The following is a 21,208-nucleotide window of genomic DNA, read 5'->3' as shown; positions in this document are numbered from 1 at the left end:
GTGCGAACTAAGATTAAGCTCCCTTTTAATCCTCCTCCGCTCCACATGACCTCACTGTGATGCACAAGCAACGAGGAGCTGTCATTGGTGCGCCGTGCTTTCTCCTGTGTGACCTGCAGCCAATCAGAGCTCCGCGGCTCAGCATCCACCCCCACAGGGCAGCCAGTGGTGAAACGAGAGAGTAGAGAGAGATAGGGAGATAGAGGGAGAGAGGGAGGAAAATGTTTCTATGAATGGAAACATGGAGGAGAGGACTCTTCAGATGAATAAACCCAAATATTATAGACCCTCCCCACCCTGCATCGTTTGATCCTAAGCTTGTTTTCTCTCTCTATTTATGTAGCTCCCTCCCTCACTTTCACTCAGTCATATAGCATGTAGTAGGATTTTTTTTACAGAGATGATAGCTCATCCTTTATCTCTAGAACAGGAAACCCTCCTGTATACAGGTACAATATTTTAAATGCTCCTAATTATTCCATCTGTGCAATAAGTCCTGGCTCTGTGCAAACAAAATGCATTTTTTAATGTTTTACACTATCTTTGTTTTTACTTAAAGATGATTTTGTGACACTGTCAAGGTCAGTCTTCAGCTTTGTTGTGTTTTACATAATAAAATCTCAAAACTATTATTAAACTCTGAGTAAAACTTTCCAAATTCAACTTAGGTAAAGAAGTTGGAAAAAGTAAAGTCATCAAGGTCATTGCTGTGACAGAATATTTGTGTTCTCATGTTCTCTCTTTGGGTTCACAACCTCTGAAATCATAATTAAAATGATTAATTGTTCAGAATAATCTTAATCAATTGAGGTGAATTTGATCTGAAAAGAAAATTAGGTCAAGAGCTGCAGAACCTTTAGGCATGTTCCAGTCAAATGTTAAGGCTGGTATAAGGTGTAGATGTGAGGGGTAAGCTGCCTGAGGGTACCATCAGAGGAAAGGAGGATTGACACAACCCCAGTAATGCTCTGCATGTCGTTGCATATTACCAGGGACAGTGGAAAATAATCTGCTAAAAATATAACAAAGTCTACATCTTTAGGGTGGAGTAAGAGGTGGATGAGGCGAGTGATCATGGCTAAGGGCACCATCAGACAGAAGATATGCCATCGAGCTTGACCTTGACTGCCTAGCGACACACGTGTGTCAACATGTGTTGAGCTCTACAGTCCCGGGTTGTGACACATCGAGTCCTGTGATGAAACCCTCCTGCCCTACATGCCCTAAACTTGTGCACATGACTTCAAATGAAAATCTAAACTCAGATTTATTGCCACAGGTCAAAACAACACATTGGCACTGGAAAAGCAACCTAATGTTGGTGTATATCTATCCAAACTGTGTTTATTTCTAATCCATTTGTAGTGTCTTTGAGTGGGAGAATTTTTTCATTTGGCTGCAGAGGAAATTTTCTCTTAGAAGATTATTAAATACATGCGGTTTCAATTCATTTAACCTTTTAAGCAGGTTAGTCCCAGTGCAATTAGAGAACTCTTTAAAGTTTTTTGGAGAGTCTGTGCCTACTTTAGACAGGATAGTGGACAGAGTTGGAAATTGGGATGAGTAATAGAGTGAGGAACCATATATTTGGAATCAATCAATCACTGAGGAAAACGGTGTTTATTTACTGCAGATTTAAAACCAATTTTAACTCAAGAGACTTCACATAAAGGGCCAGTCTAGGTCGTACTCTTTGATATTTTGTTTATAAAGAAATCCAAACAATGACCTACTATGAGCTCAGCATCAAGCGACTTTTAGCAAAGTTATAGTGGCAAGGAAAAACGTCGCTTTAAAAGGGAGAAACCTGGTCAGAACCAGACTCATGTCGCTCTGTCCACGGTCCAGGAAACAGATTGGATCTTTATCCAGCAATCGTGTCACATGCTGAAAGTGACGTCAGTGTTAACCCCTGTTGTGTGTGTAGCTCCATCCTTTTGGGACAGGTAGGTAAGCTTGGCACTCCTATAGAAGTGTGATGGTACAGGTCAGTTATTTGGGACCCTTTCCGACTTTTGATAATGGAATCGTAAATAAACACATACCATGCCGTACCAAACTGAACTGGACCAGGCAGTGAACAGTCATCTGCCAGAGCTGAGTTAGGGATAGAGGGAGATAGAGAAAGACATAGAGAGCAACAACAATGATTAAGATCAATTTAAAGATAAATGCATGGCTGTCCTGACTGTACATTTATCTTAAACTTATTCTGTATGACTGCAGTGTCAGTTGTCATGGTAACAGTGAGGAATAAGCAATAACTGCCATGTTTGATAAAAGACTGAACATTCTAACATTAGTAACTAGAATGATAATGACATTGAGAGGACTGATACTGGTTGAAACTGAGCAGCTCTGAGATTCACTTTAACCCTTTTAATAATGATGATAGATGTAAGGCTGGTGTTGAAAGTGAAAACAAATATAGACAAGTGGGTCTATAGTAGTAGGCCAAAGATGTCAGTGGAAGACCCACAGGCAAGATTTGAACCCAAGCTGTCTGCTCCAAGGACAACAGCCTCTGTAGACGGTGCACCACTTATCTACCAGAGAGCTCTTTCTAAAAGAGAGACCTGGATAAGAGTTTCAGCAACACACTGAAAAACAACCGAATTCCAAACTTTAAGAAAGATGACCAAGTTTTGCAGTTTAACATCAGATGTTTCAAGCTAAAGGTGCAGAAACCATTAAAGCTTTCTTTTCTGATTCAGTTTGGACGTTGGAAACAACAAATTGCAAAACGTCAAACAAATGAAGGTTGTGGATCCCATCATTGAAGAGTAAAGAGAAAGAACTTCATGAATAATCTCACACAGCTTTTATGTCACCTCTACACAGTGATCCCTAGGGCTGAATGGTTTGCTGAAATAATCTAATCCAATATTGTGATTTAATATGCAATTATTATTAGGTTCATCATCTGGTGTATATTTCAACAAATTCAAGTAGTAAGTCATTACATTCAGACAGGAACACTCACCAGACATTTAACCATTTTATTGCAAAATGGATGTACAGTTTTACTTTGCAGAGAAGACTCTGCTCAAATGAAGCTCCCTGGGTTTGTGAAGCAGAACCAATGAACAGCATGAATCTGAATCTGAGGGTGTAACAAGCTTTAAGCTATTACGGAGGCAGCTGGGGTTGAGAGGGTTAAACTTTGCTTTGCAAGCAGGGATTAGTGAGAAGCACATCATATTTAAACACACCACTGTGTTGGGAGAAAGAGCTGGTATTGGCTGTGGTTGCTTGGAGGCATTATCAGCTGGCTATCAGCTGATTGTGGTTGGGGGTATGACTTCTGTGAACCAAGCTTCATAAATATTAGAAAGAATGAACTAGAGCAGAAAGATTAGAAAATATATTTTAGCTCATATTGCAAATTTGTTATCAATTGCTTTATTGAAGGGGATTATCATTTTTATGTCTCTTGTTTTAATTTAGAAACACATAAAACACAAAAAGGAGGATTTTTGTAAACCATTCTTTAAAAAATGACACTTGAATGTTTGCATAATATGCATAAAATCTCTGCTGCAAAGAATGAATGTATTAAACTGGTATTTTGGCACATTTTAAGTTAAAGAAATATTGCAACTTTTGCAGTTTTTAAATTGCAGCAGGCCATATTGTGATTTAATCTAATTTGTGATTAATTGTCCAGCCTATGTGGTCTGCAAACTTTTTTAGCTGGGCCCCACTTTGGCAGATGAAAATTATTTTAAGCCCCCCCACATCTCACCATACACATCATCACATAAAAACCCAGTCACACACAGATTGAATATAGCATAAAGTAAGAGTGTGGCTCTCTCTGCCATAGCCATTGTCATCCAGGTGAAGCTGAGGGGAAGGTATGACCTGCCATGTTTGTTTAAGTAGTCCTGATGTCTGCTCTGGCGTCATTGTTAGCCCTAGTTTACCTGGAAGTTCTCTCAATAAATTGCAGTCCTTTTCTAGTAGTGCTTAAAAATGCACATTGTCGTTATTCAGCGCTGCTGAGCCCCCCTTCTGGGTCCTCTCTAGGGGCCATGGTCCCACTTTAGGAATCACTGCTGCCTTCATAGAGAGGGAAATGTGTTCACAGCTGCTAGATGCTGAAGTAGATGTTTACATGAGGTTAATATTGAACTGCTTTATGTGGGTGTGCTTTAACTACTGTTCCTGATCTTTCACCCAGTTTGAGGACAAAATCAAGGACTCTACTTCCAGTACTGATCCCATAGGGTGGCTATTGTTATAAACATAGAGCTAGTGCCTGGATTTATTAAGAAACTGGGCTATACAGATCACATTCAAAAATCTGGTGCAGATACTAGATACTCATGGTTTGTAGTAAAGTTACAAAAGTACACACTTTACTACTTTTGCTTCAGCAAAATGTAGCCTGTTTCAAAAGACAGAAGAAGAAACTGAAGCAACTTTCTAGAAACCAAAAATCACTTAACACACCTTTACGCTCTTAAAAGAGGTGAATGTTCGCTTGGAGTTTAGAACCAACCCTACCGATCAAACAAACATGCTTTGATATTGATCAATATACCTCTGGAGGGCCTGTCCACTGAGCTGTTCAGGGGCTCGACCATTTCTGAGAAGGAGCTCATTCGCCAAAACTGACTGTTCTAGGAAGGCTGTTTAAAGCTAGTTTATACAGGGTCAAAAACCTCCTCTGCTGCTTGATCCATATTACATTTGGCTAAAGCACAGCACAGATGTTTTTATTTAAACCTCAGTGGACTGTTTAAGGGGAAAAGGGATCTGATACGTCACCTTTAAGTTGTAAGAATGTTTTCCTCTTTCTGTATAAACGGGGCTGTGGACTTAGAAAATAAAAAAAATAAAAAATAAATGATCTGTCTAGACTGACACCAAAGCAGTGTCTGATACCAGTCATGAATGTAAACACAAATGTCTCTCATATTTATCAGAGATGTGTCAGTGTCTGTCCACATTTTTAGAAATGATCTGTAATTTGTATCATCCAACATGAAGACCTGGTGTAGGCGTCTCAGTCAGCGCAGAGCTGTTCTCATTAACGATGCTGAAGCCGGCTAATGTTGGTTCAGCTTTTAATTGATTAAACTCATCTCATATCTCACAAGAGCCGCAGAAGGCCTCTACCACTTCACACTAAGTATTTAATTGCAAAACATGTCCCGGTGTTGCACTCAGCCAATCCCTGATCATTTATTTGGTTAAATTAAACACAGCAGAGACTCTTCCAACTCTGAAACATCATACTAACAGGCTCGTTATTGAGTTTATCCCCCAGGATTAAGCTGCAACACTGCTGCGTTTTAAATTAATACCAACCAGCATGACTGGGTATTAAAGGATGGTGTAGTGTTCACAGGGTAAATATATGAATGAGACAATATTTAAGGAAGTTGTGATTTTTATTCATGAATGCATGAATAAAAATCACAATTTTTTCCTAGTATATTTTAAATGATAAATCATTTACTGTAGGTTCTATCCTTTTACAGGCATACTTTCAGCCAGCTATTGCTGCATTTTTGGATCATACTGAAATTTTTTTTTTACCAATGGCTGAAAGGATTACCATAAAATTTTGCAGACACAGTTTTCAGAAAATAGCTCCTAATGACATTTCTCCCTTGTGCAACCATCTGATTAGCAATGATTCTTTGTAGTGATTTGACATTTTACTATTAGAAAACCCAGCTATCCCCTTTGGGGTGGAGCCAATCCCAGCTGTTATTGGGTGATATGTGGGCTACACCTGGACTGATCAGTTGCAAGATTGGCATATACATTAGGGACAAATAAGCAGTCACAATCACCTAAGATCAGTTTAGAGTCACTAATCAGTCTAACGGCCCCGTCTTTGGAGCAGCATGCAGAGAGAGCATGCATGCACATAGAGAACATGCAAATTCCACATAGAGACTGGGATTTAAACCAGGAACCTTCTCTCTGTGAGTATAACTGGTTCAATAACTACTGAATCAGTGTGCTGCCCATCCAAACTGAGCCTACTTTGCTCAGACGATTCAGACCTGAATCTTGAGTTGTGGCGTTCTCTTGAAAGTCAGGCCAACTTTCAGCCAGATCTTGTGTTGTGCAGTGTAGAGGGGGACACAATGGCCTGGCCAATTGTTCCTGACTGGTCAGATGGATTTCTGGCCTGTTTGCCTTTTTTCCCTTGTAAAATGTCAGACAGCATCTGAAATCACCATGACAACAGGAATGGCTTTTTGAAGTGCCTTTCCTGACTGTAATAAAGAAAATAAACAAGCAGCCTGCGGACCCCCAGCTGACTCAAATATTTGTTATTATTTAGCTTCTAGTTGTGTTTGCTGGTGATGCTGTTTATGCATGTGTGTGAGAGAGATGAGGAGAACAGTTTTGTAGCTTTTTGATAACCTGTCACACAAGATAGACTGTCTCATGTGTTTGGATGGATATTTTACATTCATCTGGAAACTTCCTGTACAAAACATTTGGTAAAGGCAGAACTTTTTCAAGAAATTCTCAAAACGGTGGAAAATGGTGAAAACTGGTGAAAACTGGAAAATAGTTGCAAAAATGGGTGGCTGAAGTAGAGAAAAGGAGTTAAAAATACCAAAAATAAGCCCAAGTTAGAAGTGGCAAAAATCAGTTAAGAGGACAAATGTGGAAAAAGTGTGCGGAAAAAAAGCAGCATGAATGAGTAATTTGAACATCAGAACCCAGTTATAGCTTGACACAGTTTCTGCTCCAGAATATGGTAAATGTTAGCCAGGATGCTAGCACCAATGCTACTGATCCAGCACACACTATTATCAATAAATCACAGCTGGTGAGGGGCCTTTTCACTGGGTTGTATTTGTGCCCAGCTAAGTCTTTGGGCGGGCCTGAACCTGAGCACTACAGGCTAGCGCTACTGTAGTGCATGGACGATGGAGCTTATCAGTGGTTATAATTCATGCCGAAGCATATTGGAAGATGTGCAAAACACTTTCAGTGTGGCTCTTTGCTCTTGTTTTGATAAGGAATGTGGTTGAAGTCTGATTAAATTGGTGCTTTCCTACAGCTACATCCGAGCAAATCGTTACAGCATTAGAGGCTAATGTATATAACAACTTATAGTACAACTAAACCCTACCTGTAACGATTTTAAACTCATGTTGAGTTTGCATGGGCTGCTGGCAGAAGAACGAAAACACCTTTTCCATCATAAATGCTTTCAGTGCTGTTCTTAGCGCTTTGTTTCATGAAGAAATAGGGTCCAGTTCTGATAAAGCTGCTGCTATGCTACAGCTACATCTGAGCTAATTGCTACACCAGTGGCAGCCATTGCAGCCACCTTACAGCACAACTATACCCCACCTGTATAGCCACGAACTGCTTTGCTCGATGGATTTACCTGATGACAGACATGGAGTCTGGTTAGGTCATCTACAGGACGTTTCAAGGTTAGCTAAACATAAACCAGACAATCAATATGACCTCAACCTCTGTATGTTAGACTTTTAAAAGGAAATGCCATTGACATTTGTTACAGTCCATCCATAATTCATATAATTTGAGCACACCTGGCTGTGTTCGAGCTGACATTTCACCCCCGTCTGTGTACACCCAGCTTTAAAGAATATTTAATATTTAAGTACGTCTTACTCAGATGTTGAGATCTGGATCTGAATTGATCAACAAAACTACTTTATAGTAGTAGCTCTTAAAATTTCAGGTGTTCCCTGGATCTGAATCTGAATATACTGTATACCCTTTTATGTTGAAATTGATCGTCTTTCACAACAAATGTGATCAAACACAACCTTTAATCAGAACTCCACATTTTTTCTGTCTGAGGTTTTTTGTAAGAAGGTTGTTCAGCCATGATGGCTGCTGAGTCTTCGGTTTGTCCAAGGCAGACATGAATAAAGAGCTAAACAGTCCACTTTCATACATATCATCACAGCAGTGAGAGATGAACGTTGGCTCTGACTCTTAAATAAAGAAACATCAGTTCAGTTCTGGTTCATTGTCAACTTAATTTGAATGTGAGGAAGACCATCCAGAAGTTGGGTTACCATGGTTACCTGCATCTGGAGGTGACCTAGTTATACTGGTGACTCATAAACCAGTAGGCTCTCAGTCCTTCAAATGACCCCCTCTTCCTCTTTTTTTTCCTCCCCAACAGTGTCATAAACCTTAAGAATAGACACACCTCCTCCTCTTCCTCCTCCTCCTCCTCCTCCTCCAGCACACTCAGTTCTGGCCAGATGTAGTGATGTACCGCTGTGCTCAAACAGAGCTGTTATATCACAATTTAACATTCTTCAAATGAACACTGGCACCAGCTCGCTCCAGCTGACAGGAGAGCTGCCGGCCCACAGGAAGTCCTCAATAAAAGCAGAGAAAATATTCAGAATGTTGAGGCTGGGATTTTCTCTGGACTTTTAATCATTCTGATTCCTATTGTCAGGGTTATGAGTCTTTAATAAGGCTTTTGTTCATGTTTTTTCTTGCACAATGTCTCCTTTTCATGATGGTTTTCAGCTGTAACATTCCCCTTTCAGTTACTTTTATGGGCATATACTGTTAGTACCAAGATCTTTCTTCTCTTCAACCCACCAATTATGCAAAACATTGTGTTCATGACTCTAGGAGTGAAGCAATTCATTTATGCTGTTGACAAAAGTTGATGACAAAAGTTGTCACTGACAGATTTAATTGCTGATGATTCACTGGGTAAATTACTGTTTGTTTTGTAATCTGTGCATCACAGTGTTTCTGGAGCAGAGATTGATCAGGAGTGAGCCATCTCACATTCTTACTTTCTTTGCTGAGAGTAAAATATGTAAATTGGTGACTGTGACACAACAGGGAAACAAGATGTTACACAATGAAAGTGGTTAATATAACACCGCGGTGCCCTCAAACTTCAACTTTGGAAGCATTTTATCTTCAGCACTGAAAATGAAAGTGTTTCACTTCCTGCTGCATGGCGCTGATGGCCTTCTGGGGTTCAAGTCTGACCTGTGGCTGCTTCCTTGCATGTCTCTCCCCCACTCTCTCATCCCTGTCCTCATCTATGAATAAAGGCATAAAAAGCCCAGAAAATATATCTTTAAAAGCAAACAAACAAAACTACTGTCACAAACTGTGGTTGTTTTACCCATCAGCCGCTAGCAGATATAGGAGCCCAGCTTGAGGAGTTGGGGCGCTGTTGAACACAACTTCACTGTAACATTTATCCAGCTTATTCTTTCACTTATCAATGATTCTTTTTCCTCTCTCCTGTCATGAAAACAACACACCTTACACACACAGACATCTAGTGGCTCTCCTCACGTGCTTTACCACCTACATAATATGTAATGTCATTCATCTTAAAATTATCAAGATAGGATTTTTGTTCCATATTGCCCCGACCTAACTGGCTTTAATGCTTGTGCTTTTGCTCATTATAGAAGACTGGACTATCAGTGTAGGTTTGTGCTCCGTTTCTACTGATTTTAGCTAATTGCAGATCTCACAAATTAACTTCATGTTTGAAAACGGTAGTTATAAAACAATGGTGTTAGGCACAAAAATGCAAGATATTCTCAAGCATGCATGATAGTTAATTAATCATGCACAGAAGTACAGAATCAGAATCAGTTTTATCGGCCAAGTATGTGGGCACACACAAAGAATTTGACTCTGGCTTTGGATTACTCCCAGTGTACTGACAACCAAACTGACACTGTACTCTAAGAACAAGGATAAGTTAGACGAAAGACATGTAGACACTTAAAATCACTTTATTTGATACTATTAGTGCAAATATACAAGAAAAGTTCTGGTATGAAAGCAAAACAACACATGATAAATACAGCAATGGATCAGGTGGCTGCAGAGTGTATGCAAGAGGGGGATGGTTTGGTTTTTACCATAGTCCACAGGTAGACATGGACCAAGTTTCAGTGACGTAATTCAGTGGTTTCTGAAATACTGGAAAAAAGAGATGCATCAATTATAAAAAGTAGGGCCCATACTCACACCAGTACTGATGTCATTCATCCATTTTCTACACTGCTTTATCCTGTTGGGGGTCACAGGGAGCTGGAGCCTATCCCAGCTGTCATTGGGGAGGGGGCACCCTGGACTTGTCGCCAGTCAATCACAGAGCTGGCATATAGAAACAGACAACCAGGCATGCTCACATTCACACCTACGGCCAATTTAGAGTCACTCTATTAACTATTAATGGAGCTGGAGAACCTGGAGAGAACCCATGCATGCATTGGGAGAACATGCAAACTCTGCACAGACAGGAAGAGAACCAGGAACCTTCTTGCTATTCTTGCGCCACTGTGCAGGTCATCAGCAGTGTTAATTTCATCGACTAAAACTATTCGTCGACAGCCTTTTTTAAATGAAAAAACTAGACTAAAACTAACAACAATAGATCTGTGGTGATTAAAACTAGACTAAAATGTAATGTAGTTTTTGTCGGAAATTCAAAATGATATTTCTCCACTGTGGGTAAGTCTGTCAAAATCCCAGCTGTAGAAAGCAGGGACCCCAAGTTTGGCAGGATGCAGAGAACACACTAGCATGATTTGGTACCAGATTTAGGCAAGAGAATAAATGCTTAGACTAAAAGTAAAGACTTAAATGTGAGGACTTTTTATGGAATTAAACTAGACTAAAATGTTTTGAGTTGCTTTGTGCAACACAAGGTGTGAAAATGGTCTCGAGCAGCAAAGATTGTCGATGGTGGAGAAAGGAGTAAAGAGGACTGCCATAGAGATGGAAGGTTGTGGGTTTGATTCTTGGTGCATTTTTAAGTCCAGTCCCCAAAAGCAGAGATCAGATCCTCTGAGAAACATGAACAAGTATGTGTCTCAGTGGACTAGTGGAAAAGCTAACTGACTGTGAATCAGGAGTTCACAGGTTCAAATCTAACCATGGGTTCATCTATTTTAAAAGTCTGAGTCCAAATATAGACTCCAGGAGACCTGGACAGGAGTTTGCCTTTCAAATATAACCAATGTCCTTAAGTTTTCAAGATTGAGATGTGCAACACAAGATATGAAAATGGTCTCCAAGCAGCAAAGATCAACACTCATGGAGATGTGCAACTCTAGTATGAAAATGGTCTTCAGCAGCAAAGATTATCACTTATGGAGATGTCTAACACAAGATATGAAAATGGTCTCCAGCAGCAAAGATTGTGGATCGTAGAGATGTTCTACTTCAGATGGGAAGTCTCAGAGAAACTGCAGCTAGATTGAGCCTGTGTGTTCGCTCAGTTGAGCAGGTAACTGCTCTGGAATCGTGAGGTTGTTGATTCAAATCTTCTGGGGATTTTTGAAGCTGCTGGTGTAAATTGCTGACTCAGGAGTAAAGAGGACTGTCATAGAGTTGGAAGGTTGTGGGTTTGATTCTTGGTGCATTTTTAAGTCCAGTCCCCAAAAGCAGAGATCAGATCCTCTGAGAAACATGAACAAATATGTGTCTCAGTGGACTGGTGGAAAAGCTAACTGACTGTGAATCAGGAGTTCACAGGTTCAAATCTAACCATGGGTTCATCTATTTTAAAAGTCTGAGTCCAAATATAGACTTCCGGAGACCTGGACAGGAGTATGCCTTTCAAATCTAACCAATGTCCTTAAGTTTTCAAGATTGAGATGTGCAAAACAAGATATGAAAATGGTCTCCAAGCAGCAAAGATCAACACTCATGGAGATGTGCAACTCTAGTATGAAAATGGTCTTCAGCAGCAAAGATTATCACTCATGGAGATGTGCAACACAAGATATGAAAATGGTCTCCAGCAGCAAAGATTGTCGATGGTGGAGAATTTCCACTGAAGTATGAAAATGGTCTTCAGCAGCAAAGATTGTGGATTGTAGAGATGTTCTACTTCAGATGTGAAGTCTCAGAGAAACTGCAGCTAGATTGAGCCTGTGTGTTCGCTCAGTTGAGCAGGTAACTGCTCTGGAATCGTGAGGTTGTTGATTCAAATCTTCTGGGGATTTTTGAAGCTGCTGGTGTAAATCGCTGACTCAGGAGTAAAGAGGACTGTCATAGAGTTGGAAGGTTGTGGTTTTGATTCTTGGTGCATTTTTGAATCCGGTCCCCAGAAGCAGAGATCAGATCCTCTGAGAAACATCAACAGATGTGTGTCTCAGTGGATCAGTGGAGAAGTCAACTGACTGTGAATCAGGAGTTCACAGGTTCAAATCTTACCATGGGTTCATCTATTTTAAAAGTCTGAGACCAAATATAGACTTCAGGAAACCTGGACAGGAGTTGGCCTTTCAAATCTAACCAATATCTTTAAGTTTTCAGGATTTGAATCCAAATAGAGAAGAAAAAGCCCCTCTGAGGCTCTGCTGCATGTCCGGCTCTGTAGCCTAAAGAGATAGTGGACTGCCTCAGAGTCTGGAGGTTCCAGGTTCGATTCCCATCTTGGTCTCAGTGAATTTTAAAGCCACATCCTGAACAAAGAGGATAAATGCGCCAGGAGAAGAGATGGTAGTGTGAAAGGTATGGCGGCAGTAGTACAGAGGACTGGACTAGACCAGTTCTGCAGGGGATGCTGGGGTTCAAACCCCACTGTGGCCGGTACCTGGATCAAGGCATGCCTGATGGAGAAGGGGGGACGCGGTGCAGCGCCCCCCTGGGGAGCCGCCAGAGATGTAAGTAGGGGGTTATGCAACAAAAACGCAGACACAGCAGGAGTTTTACAGGATGGAGTCTTTATTTGCATGCATGGATGATCACTGAGCCCCTCATGGGGACTTCATCTCCTCTGCTGTAGAAACAGGAAATACTTACCATGCTCTCCTCCAGGGTCAGGGTACCAAAGTATCATTTATTCTGAAAGGGCGTTTGAACGTACGGAAATCATGAAAATGGACAACTTCACTCATTTTTCAATTCTGGACACAAATCGAAAAACGAGTGAAGTTGTCCGTTTTCTTGATTTCCATACGTTCAAATGCCCTTTAAAATGAATGATACTTTGGTACCCTGACCCTCCAGGCCCTTCAGGTCCTCTCTGGCCTGCTCCCTCTGCTCATTCAGCAGCCTGCAAACAAAAACCACATGAACTCACATTCAACATAAATAAATGTATGGATGAGTCCTTTACTCACATGAGTTTCTGCAGCTTGGCGTCCTTCTCCTGCTCTTCAGTCTTCAGTTTGTTGTAGTCTGACATCAGCCTCTCCTGCTCCAGCAGCAGACCCTGGTTCAGACTGAGAGGAGACGCTCGCTGAGCTGTGATTGGACGCTTTTTAACGACAGAGTAACTGTCTGGAGAAATGTCAACAAACCACATCAACATATATTCATTTTGTTCATCTGGTTTCTGGAAATTTCTCCAAACTGTTATTTGGCTTAAAAAATGGTAGAAGGCAGAACATTTCTGAAATGATAGACCTGTACATCAGTGGGTCCCAACCTTTTTTCTTTGGGGTCCCTCTACTCTAAACAATCTAAAGCCCCCCAGGACAATCTCTGAAAAATTAAACATCATTTTTAATTGTTTTATTGACTAAATCCCAGCATAACAGACCTGCATAAACGAGTTCTTCATAAATATCTGCATATAAACTATCCATCATTACAACGGCATTTAGAGCCACCATAAGTATACCAAAATGAGAAGGTTCAGTCAATTTTTAAGTAAAATCTCAAACATTTCTAATTTAACAAGTCAGAATTTTACCAGAAAAAGAAAACTGGAAATTTATGTCAACTACAAGGTAGAATTTTTTGTCATTATAAAATCCAAAAGAGCCGTGGAAAAAAAAATGACAAGAAAGAAGCTGTTTTGCTTCCATAAGTCCTACAGTTGGACAGATTTTTCTTAGTAGGATTGATCAGTGAGGAAATGATCCAAGAATGATCTCATCATTATTCCCCAGACTCTGAAGAGACATTTCTGTTCACTGTTTTCAGTTTGGATCCTTGTAAATTCACTGGTTTAGAATGTTCAATTCTGACATTACAAACTTGAAATTTTAAAGTGCATGATGGAATAATTTAGAACTTTTGAACTAGAAAATTTTGAGTTCAGGTTTTTGAAAAAATACGACTTTATCATCTCAAAAATGTACTTTTAAATGTCACCTTTTTCCAAGAAATGTACAGATCCTCTTTATTTTGTTCGACCTTTTAGAGGGCTCTAATACTTCCTCTTACATCACATTTTCAATCATGACTCTATAAATTAAAGTTCGTTATAGGCGCCCCCCCCAGGGGTGCCCAGACCCCAGGTAGGGAACCTTCACATGACGACAATGTAACAGGTGTGTGTAGACGTTTAGAGCCACTGTAAAGCTAGACTACAGTCGTATGCAGATAAAAGTTCCTGGCTCAGCCACCGTAACCCTTAAAAAACTAAATTTTCCCCATTTTTATACCACATTTTTGTCGCTTTTTAAAATTTAAGTCACTTTTCACATAATTTTTTTTAGCCCATTTTGCCCATTTTTGCCCCTTTCAGTCACTTTTCACCATTATTTTACCACATTTTTGCCACTTTCTGACCATTTTTATCATCTGTAACTCCTTTTCTATGTCGCTTCTCATCCATTGTTGCTACTGTTCACATAGTTGTTGCCATTTAATGCTTACTTTTTGCCTATTCACCATTTTTACTGCTTTTAGCCATTTTAGTTACTTTTCATTCATTTTTGCATCATTTTGCCCATTTTAGTCACTTTTCACTATTTTTACCACATTTTTTGCAGCTTTTTGACCAATTTACTTACTTTAATCTTTTTTTTACCACATTTTTGCTGCTTTCTGACCATTTTTGTCATCTATAGCTCCTTTTTTGAGTCGCTTCTCACCCATTTTTTGCCATTTAATTCCAATTTTGCACCTTCTCACCAATTTTTTTGCTGCTTTTGACCTTTCAGTCACTTCTCACTTTTTCTTAACCACATTTTTGCATCTTTTTGACATTTTAGTCACTTTTCATTAATTTTTATTACATTTTTGCCAATTTTTGCCCATTTTAGTCACTTGTTACTTTTTTTTACCACATTTTTGCAGCTCTGACTATTTTTATCATCCATAACTCCTTTTTTTATATTACTTTTCCCCCATTTTTGCTACTTGTCACCTAGTTGTTACCATTAAATGCCTCTTCACTAATTCTGTTTCCGCTTTTTGGCCATTTTAGTCACTTTTCACTATTTTTAGCATATTTTTTGCTGCTTTCTGACCATTTTTATTATCTGTAACTTGTTTTTTGACACTTTTCACCCAGGTTTTGCCATTTTATTCCAATTTTGAACCTTTAAACCATTTTTTTCTGCTTTTTGACCATTTATGTCTCTTTTAATCCATTTTTGCCACTTTTTACCACTTTAAATGTGGCTATTTCAAAGATATTTTTCAACAATTTGGCTCTTTGGTTGAGCAGTTTTCAGTAACACTGGTCTAAATAACTAGTGTACTTATTTTACTGCAGACTTTGATTAAAATATCTCACGCCATGTATTTCTTCTTATGTCTGTGGTCTCTAACATCTTCAAAAATGTAGTTGGATTTAAAACAGTCAGACTTACTCTGTGAGCTCGTCCAACATCTTCTGCTCGTCTTCGATCTGGTCTCTCAGTGGGCTCAGCTGTTTGTGGTGAGCCTCTCTGTGGTTCTCCAGCTGCTCCTCCAGAGTTTTCTGTGCCATACAGACACAAAAACATTCAGCTATTTCACATTTCTGTAACAGAGATCCTCAGTAACGTGTTTCCTCCTCACCTTTATGTCCCCGTCTCCATCATGTCTGCTGATGTCCTCCTTCTCCTCTCCTGACATCTCGTGTCTTTTCTCTGATGAAAAACAAAGAGGAAAATTCCATCCAGTTAACCTGTTTTTACTTGAGCTAAGATGTTTTAATGGTTAATATAAATGTGCGAACCGTGAGCCTGCAGCTTAGCGAGCTCCTCGGTGAGAGCGTCCTGGCTCTCCACCAGCTGTCTCTTCTTCTGCTCCATGTTCTTTATATAGTCCATCAGAGACTTGATCTTGGCCTGGTGCTGCACAGACCACACAAAAATGTGTTGTTTGTTTGTGCTGCTCACTTCCTGCCAACGTTTATATGTTCCCATTTTTTAAATATCTGTTTATTTTGTGGTTGACTGTCACTAGGAAGCAACCCGACTTCATCTGTCCACACAAACATTTGTGTATCAGCCATGTTTGTCAGCTGACACCACCAGGAGGAAGGAAAGGTGTGCATGCATGTGTTTCATTGTCAGTCACACTGCCATCTACTGGCCTGGCATGCATACTACAGCAGGTTCAGGCACATTAGTGGATCTGATTGACATTAAACACCAAACCTTGGAAAAAAAAAGAAAAAAAAAAACAAAAACAAAAACAAAAGCTAAAAAAACAAAGAAGAAAAGGGATTCTGTTCTCAGAGGATAGCTTTTGTGTAAAAATGGCTGTAGTGATAATCATGTTAAATGTGCTGCGTTTTGACCACAAAATAAAAATGGCAGACTTCCTGTTTGTTTTACGGCATGGGTCAGAAGGCTTTTTTGTAGAACTTAAAATGATGTATAAGCTCAAGAATTTTCAAAATCCTCAGATAATCCTGCTGCAGGGGCTGAATTTTCAAATTACTGTAGGGGGCGTTACTGAGCCAAAAAGCCATGCCCACCGACATTCATCCTATCAATCATCTCGTTTTGCTACTGGGTGTTTTTCTGCTAAGTTTCATGGCTTTACAACTTTTGTAAGCACTAGATAATTCTACTTCCTGTTACATGGCGAATGAAAAATTGTCACCGCCACACCATTTTAGGTAAGGACTGTTGACCTTCAAATTTGAGTAATATCAACCTTGAGGAATGTGCCTGGGCTAATTTCAGCAGGATTTGGCCAATCTTGTAATAAATGGAAATTTTTGTTGCGCACCAGCCACTTTTATCACATGATGAAGCATTTCAATTTAAGGGGCCGCCATGGCCACGCCTTTCGACTAATGAGAAAATCCCAAATAACTTTGGACCTAAGACATCTCTTCTTGCTCTACACCAAAGATCAAGTAGTTTGCATGAAGCCCTCAGATGAGTCCATTCAATTATGACCCCTAAAATATGGCTTGTTTGACTTACGACATGGGTCCAAAAGGATTTTTTTTGTGTCCTGACACGATACATCTGCCCACACATGTTCAAAATCCTAGGTTAAACCTGCTGGGGGGGTTGAATTTTTGAAATATTCCAGGGGGCGCCATTGAACCAATAGGCCACACCCACCTACAAAATGAACATCAATCATCAAGAATGCCAATGAGATTTTTTTTTTGCCAAGTTTCATTGCTCTAGATGTCTTTTAACCATTTGAAAAATCTACTTTCTGTTTCATGGCAAGCAAAAAATTGCCATGGCCACGCCTTTTAACGTAGACATTTGACCATTGTATATGTGTAAGGCCAACTCCTTGGGAACTGCCTGAGTGAATTTCAGAATGATTTGTCCAACCATGTAGGTACTGCGATGTGACATTCAGGAGTAGTGACTTTCCGTTGCCAGAGGGTGGCGCTACATAATTTTTTTAAATTTCAAGTATGGATGTGTTCTGGCCTGGACTGTTATCAAGCACATGAAATCTGTCTCAGATATGACCATATATACTAGAGTTATGAATGTTTAAAAAAATTTGGCAAGACAAAATGGCAACTCTTGACTTTGTCGCCATGCCGAGTCCACGCCCTCTGACAAAAAGTCAATTTTATTTTTCACAAATCTAAATCCACTTCTTTAGTCCTTCCTGACACAAATTTGAAGTGGATATCTTGGATAGTTTTTAAACTTTAGCTTGCACCATAAACCTTGACATTTCCTGTCACCACTAGGTGGCGCTTTGATCTGTTAAAAATCTGTCCATATGAATGGATGCAGGCCATGACCATCAATATTCCTGAGCAATATAAGTCCAATCGAACAATGCACAGCTGAGTTATAAACTACTTCCTGTTTACCAAAGAAATATGCAAATTTAAGGGCTCGCCATGGCCACACCTTTCGATTAATGAGAAAACCCCGTATAACTTTTCATAAGCCATGTCTCATGTAGCTCTGTGCCGAAGTACAAGTCGATCAGATGAAATCCCTCAGCGGAGTTAATCCAGATATGACCCCTGGAAAAGGCCAAAAACAGCCCCTTTTTTGCGTATTTATTCAAAATGGTGGATTTCCTGTTGGAGATAGAGTGCAGGCCCAAGAGGCTTTTTTGTAGATCTTCCCAAGCTGCACCTGCACACAAAATTTGATGAATCTACGACAAAGTCAAAGGAGGGACCTTTGACTTTGAAAACTGTTAGGGGGCGCTATTTTTGCAATTCTGAATTTTCATGTTGGAGACCTAAAAAATATCAAAATTTTCACAAGACCAGATATACGTGCAAAGTTTCCCGCGAATTCATAAATGTTAAGGACTTCAAAAGTTCATGTAATGACGGCAAATGCGTAAGTAAAATAATCATAGCAAATACAATTAGGTCCTCGCACCACTCGGTGCTCAGGCCCTAATCACATATTTGACATTCTAGGTGCAATTTTCTGCACTTTCTTGCATTTTTTTTAAAACATGAACTGTTCCTGACTGAGTGAAGAGTTCATCACAGAGATTAGTAAATCAGTAAATAAACTGTTCCTAGTAAATAACTGATCCTGTACCCTCTGTGTATGGAAATGAAAGCAGTATTGCAGGTATTTACAATGACATTTGTGGTTGATTTTCCTGAAATCTTTGTCAAAGATATACTACTGTATCAAGAAGATAAACTCATGATTTTGCACCAAGATTTATGGTGATCTGTTGGAATAGCTGGCAAGACATTTCCCACCAAGCGAATGTTCCCCCATTAGTGATTCTAGAGTCTGTTACTCCTTCGCTGACTGTAGAAAAAACTAACCAGTTAGCAGGGCTAAAAAAATGTGAAAATCCATTGAAATCAGTTGGCTGTATCCTGTGGCGACCCCTGATTATCTGGGTTGAATTTCATGGCAATCATAGTCAGCTGATTTTGAGATATTTGAGTCCAAACCAAAGAACTGGACTGAGCAAATAAACAGCAGCTGCTGCAATTTCTCTGAGGGGAACGTAAGGATTTACAGAATAATATTCAGAGGATGAAAGAAACGAGTTTTTGATTGTCGACTAGTCACTGATTGTGTTACTTATCTAGAATTCCCCCCTCTGCCATACTTACGACTCTTACTGAGGTAATTTGCAATAAAAATATCTAAACTCAAGCAGTTTAAACTTGGCTTTAAACACAACCTAAATAAAGGTTCAATATTAAGACGATAAAAGTTTGCTCTGCTGATGCTGTAAGACCTGAAGAAGAAAAAGAGATGTGAGAGGGAGAGAAAAAGATACCATTTTATGTAAAGGTTAAGTGAGAGACTAAAAGTGTAAACGAGAGGAAAAATTACTGTGTGGAAAGAACCCTGAACTGTTGAGATAAATGTCAAACATGATTTCTCTTCAAATGCTAATGCATCAGCGACATGCTCCATGATAACCTAACCTTACACACCAGACAGACTGTTAATATCCATTGCAGGAATATACTCCGCATGTATCTGGGAAAGCTCCCAGAGAAAGTGTTTTGGAAGGGCGAGACTTTTCAAAAGATTCTCCAGAAGTGATTGGTAAATGCTCTGTCACATTCTTGATGGGCCAATCAGAACACTTCAAAATGAGGTAGTGAACATGCAGCTCTGATGCTAACCTGAGCTATACAGATTATCAATGCTGTAGCTTATGAACAGTGGGGCTTGTTAGTAGGGCTGGGTATTGTTTGAGTTTAAAAACTCATCATTTTAGACAGGCTTTTAATTTATCATCCTAATGTTGTCATTTTTATTTGCCTGTCTGTTTATGTTGGCTTTATCTACTTTTAATGTTCATTAGTAAGTGTCTGTGTCTTTTTTCTGCATTGTACAGTGTATTTAAGTTTTTATGAAAAGCGCTTTATGAATAAAACATATTATTATTGTTTCATTGGAGGTGCCTGGGGGTCACATTGGGGTGGTGGGGTATCATAGTGAAGTATCAATATCTCTTTGTAATTCGGTCCAGTGGGTATTAGTTGTGTTGGTACCAGAATCTGATATTTTTGATGAAATTCATGCTGAAGCCAATCAGGAGATGTGCAAAACTTCTGAATTTTATGGTCAAGGTCTGGTTAAATTGACGCTTTTCTACAGTTACATCTATCTACAATGGTAGCAGCTGTTGTATACACTGGGCTACAGTACAGCTAAACTCCACCCAAAATGATCGCAAACTGACTCCAAAGCAGGTTGGGAGAAGAGCGAATACATCTTTTCCATCATGAAAAGCTTTCAGTATGGCTCTATGCTTATTTTCTAATAAACCAATGTGGCCAAGTGCTGATAAAGGCCCATTTATGGTCAACATTAAATAGGGATACGGATACGGACAGAGCCTTCTGTCCGTGCTTCGTGTTCATTTCGTCCATATTTCTGCACGTTTCCACAAAGCCTACGGATACGGGCCAAACAGAGCAGTACCACCGGAAACCGGGGGGGGGGGGCAGTGTTGCTGTCACTATGCGATATGTAGCTCTAGTCAGACAACAAGAAGAAATAAAAATTGCGGAACTTTTTGAGAAAAAGTTGTGCAAGTTGGTTTGACACACTGCCTCCATTTTTGTCTTTTATGCAAAAGGTACATTATCAATACCTCCTCCACAGTCGCCATGTTTGTTTTTGAGTTTGTTGTTGTCATAAACTTTTGACTCTGGGCCGCTCCCCCTGGTGGATGTATTGGTTAACATCCATGCCAACGTAAAGGACGCATGGAAGTATGTGAGCAGTGACGGTAACATCGTTTGAAAAGGACGTATACATTTTCGTACACAAAGGGAGTATAAATTAGCCTTAAAACTGCTCCTTTATGATGGCTAAGTCTTAGTGAATTGCTACACTGATAACAGCCATTGTTGGTGACTTCCAGCACAACTAAATTCTTCTGTGTCTACTGCCTCGCTCTCCTCAAATGATGCTGATTGGTCAGAACTATAACTGGGTCTGGCCCAACTGTTGGGGATTGGACCTTTTCAAGATGACAGACATGGGGTCCAGCCAATCAGTCTGCTTTGTGAGGTTAATGATAACCTGCATCACAAATCTCATAGTCAGCTGTTATATCACGAGAAGTCCTGTTTTTGACCAGCTCCTAATGCAAATCCATATAGGCCCAATGTCAC

At 39.8% G+C, this 21,208-nt stretch overlaps 2 protein-coding genes across 2 annotated transcripts in view; one reads left to right on the top strand and one right to left on the bottom strand.

Annotated features, from left to right (window-relative positions):
• The window catches only part of ppm1e (protein phosphatase, Mg2+/Mn2+ dependent, 1E), an 82,405-nt gene that overhangs the window by 48,111 nt on the left and 13,086 nt on the right, over positions 1-21,208 (top strand). The window lies entirely within an intron of this gene.
• Positions 13,187-15,956, bottom strand: LOC121518460 (kinesin heavy chain-like). Its single transcript, XM_041800771.1, has 4 exons — positions 15,875-15,956; positions 15,715-15,785; positions 15,525-15,634; positions 13,187-13,257 (listed from the first exon to the last, which is right to left on the bottom strand). Exons 1-4 carry the CDS (start codon positions 15,948-15,950, stop codon positions 13,239-13,241), a joined length of 276 nt encoding a protein of 91 aa, XP_041656705.1. The 5' UTR covers positions 15,951-15,956; the 3' UTR covers positions 13,187-13,238.

Source organism: Cheilinus undulatus, linkage group 12, assembly GCF_018320785.1.
Source record: "Cheilinus undulatus linkage group 12, ASM1832078v1, whole genome shotgun sequence".
Lineage (NCBI taxonomy): Eukaryota > Metazoa > Chordata > Actinopteri > Labriformes > Labridae > Cheilinus > Cheilinus undulatus.
This window is presented reverse-complemented; position numbering and strand designations above follow the sequence as displayed.

Coding starts and splice junctions, on each gene's coding strand:
- LOC121518460 (XM_041800771.1), bottom strand. CDS start 15,950: ATGGAGCAGAAGAAGAGACAGCTGGTGGAGAGCCAGGACGCTCTCACC. Junction 15,786..15,874: donor CGCTAAGCTGCAGGCTCACG/GTTCGCACATTT, acceptor GTTTTTCATCAG/AGAAAAGACACGAGATGTCA. Junction 15,635..15,714: donor ATGGAGACGGGGACATAAAG/GTGAGGAGGAAA, acceptor TGTATGGCACAG/AAAACTCTGGAGGAGCAGCT.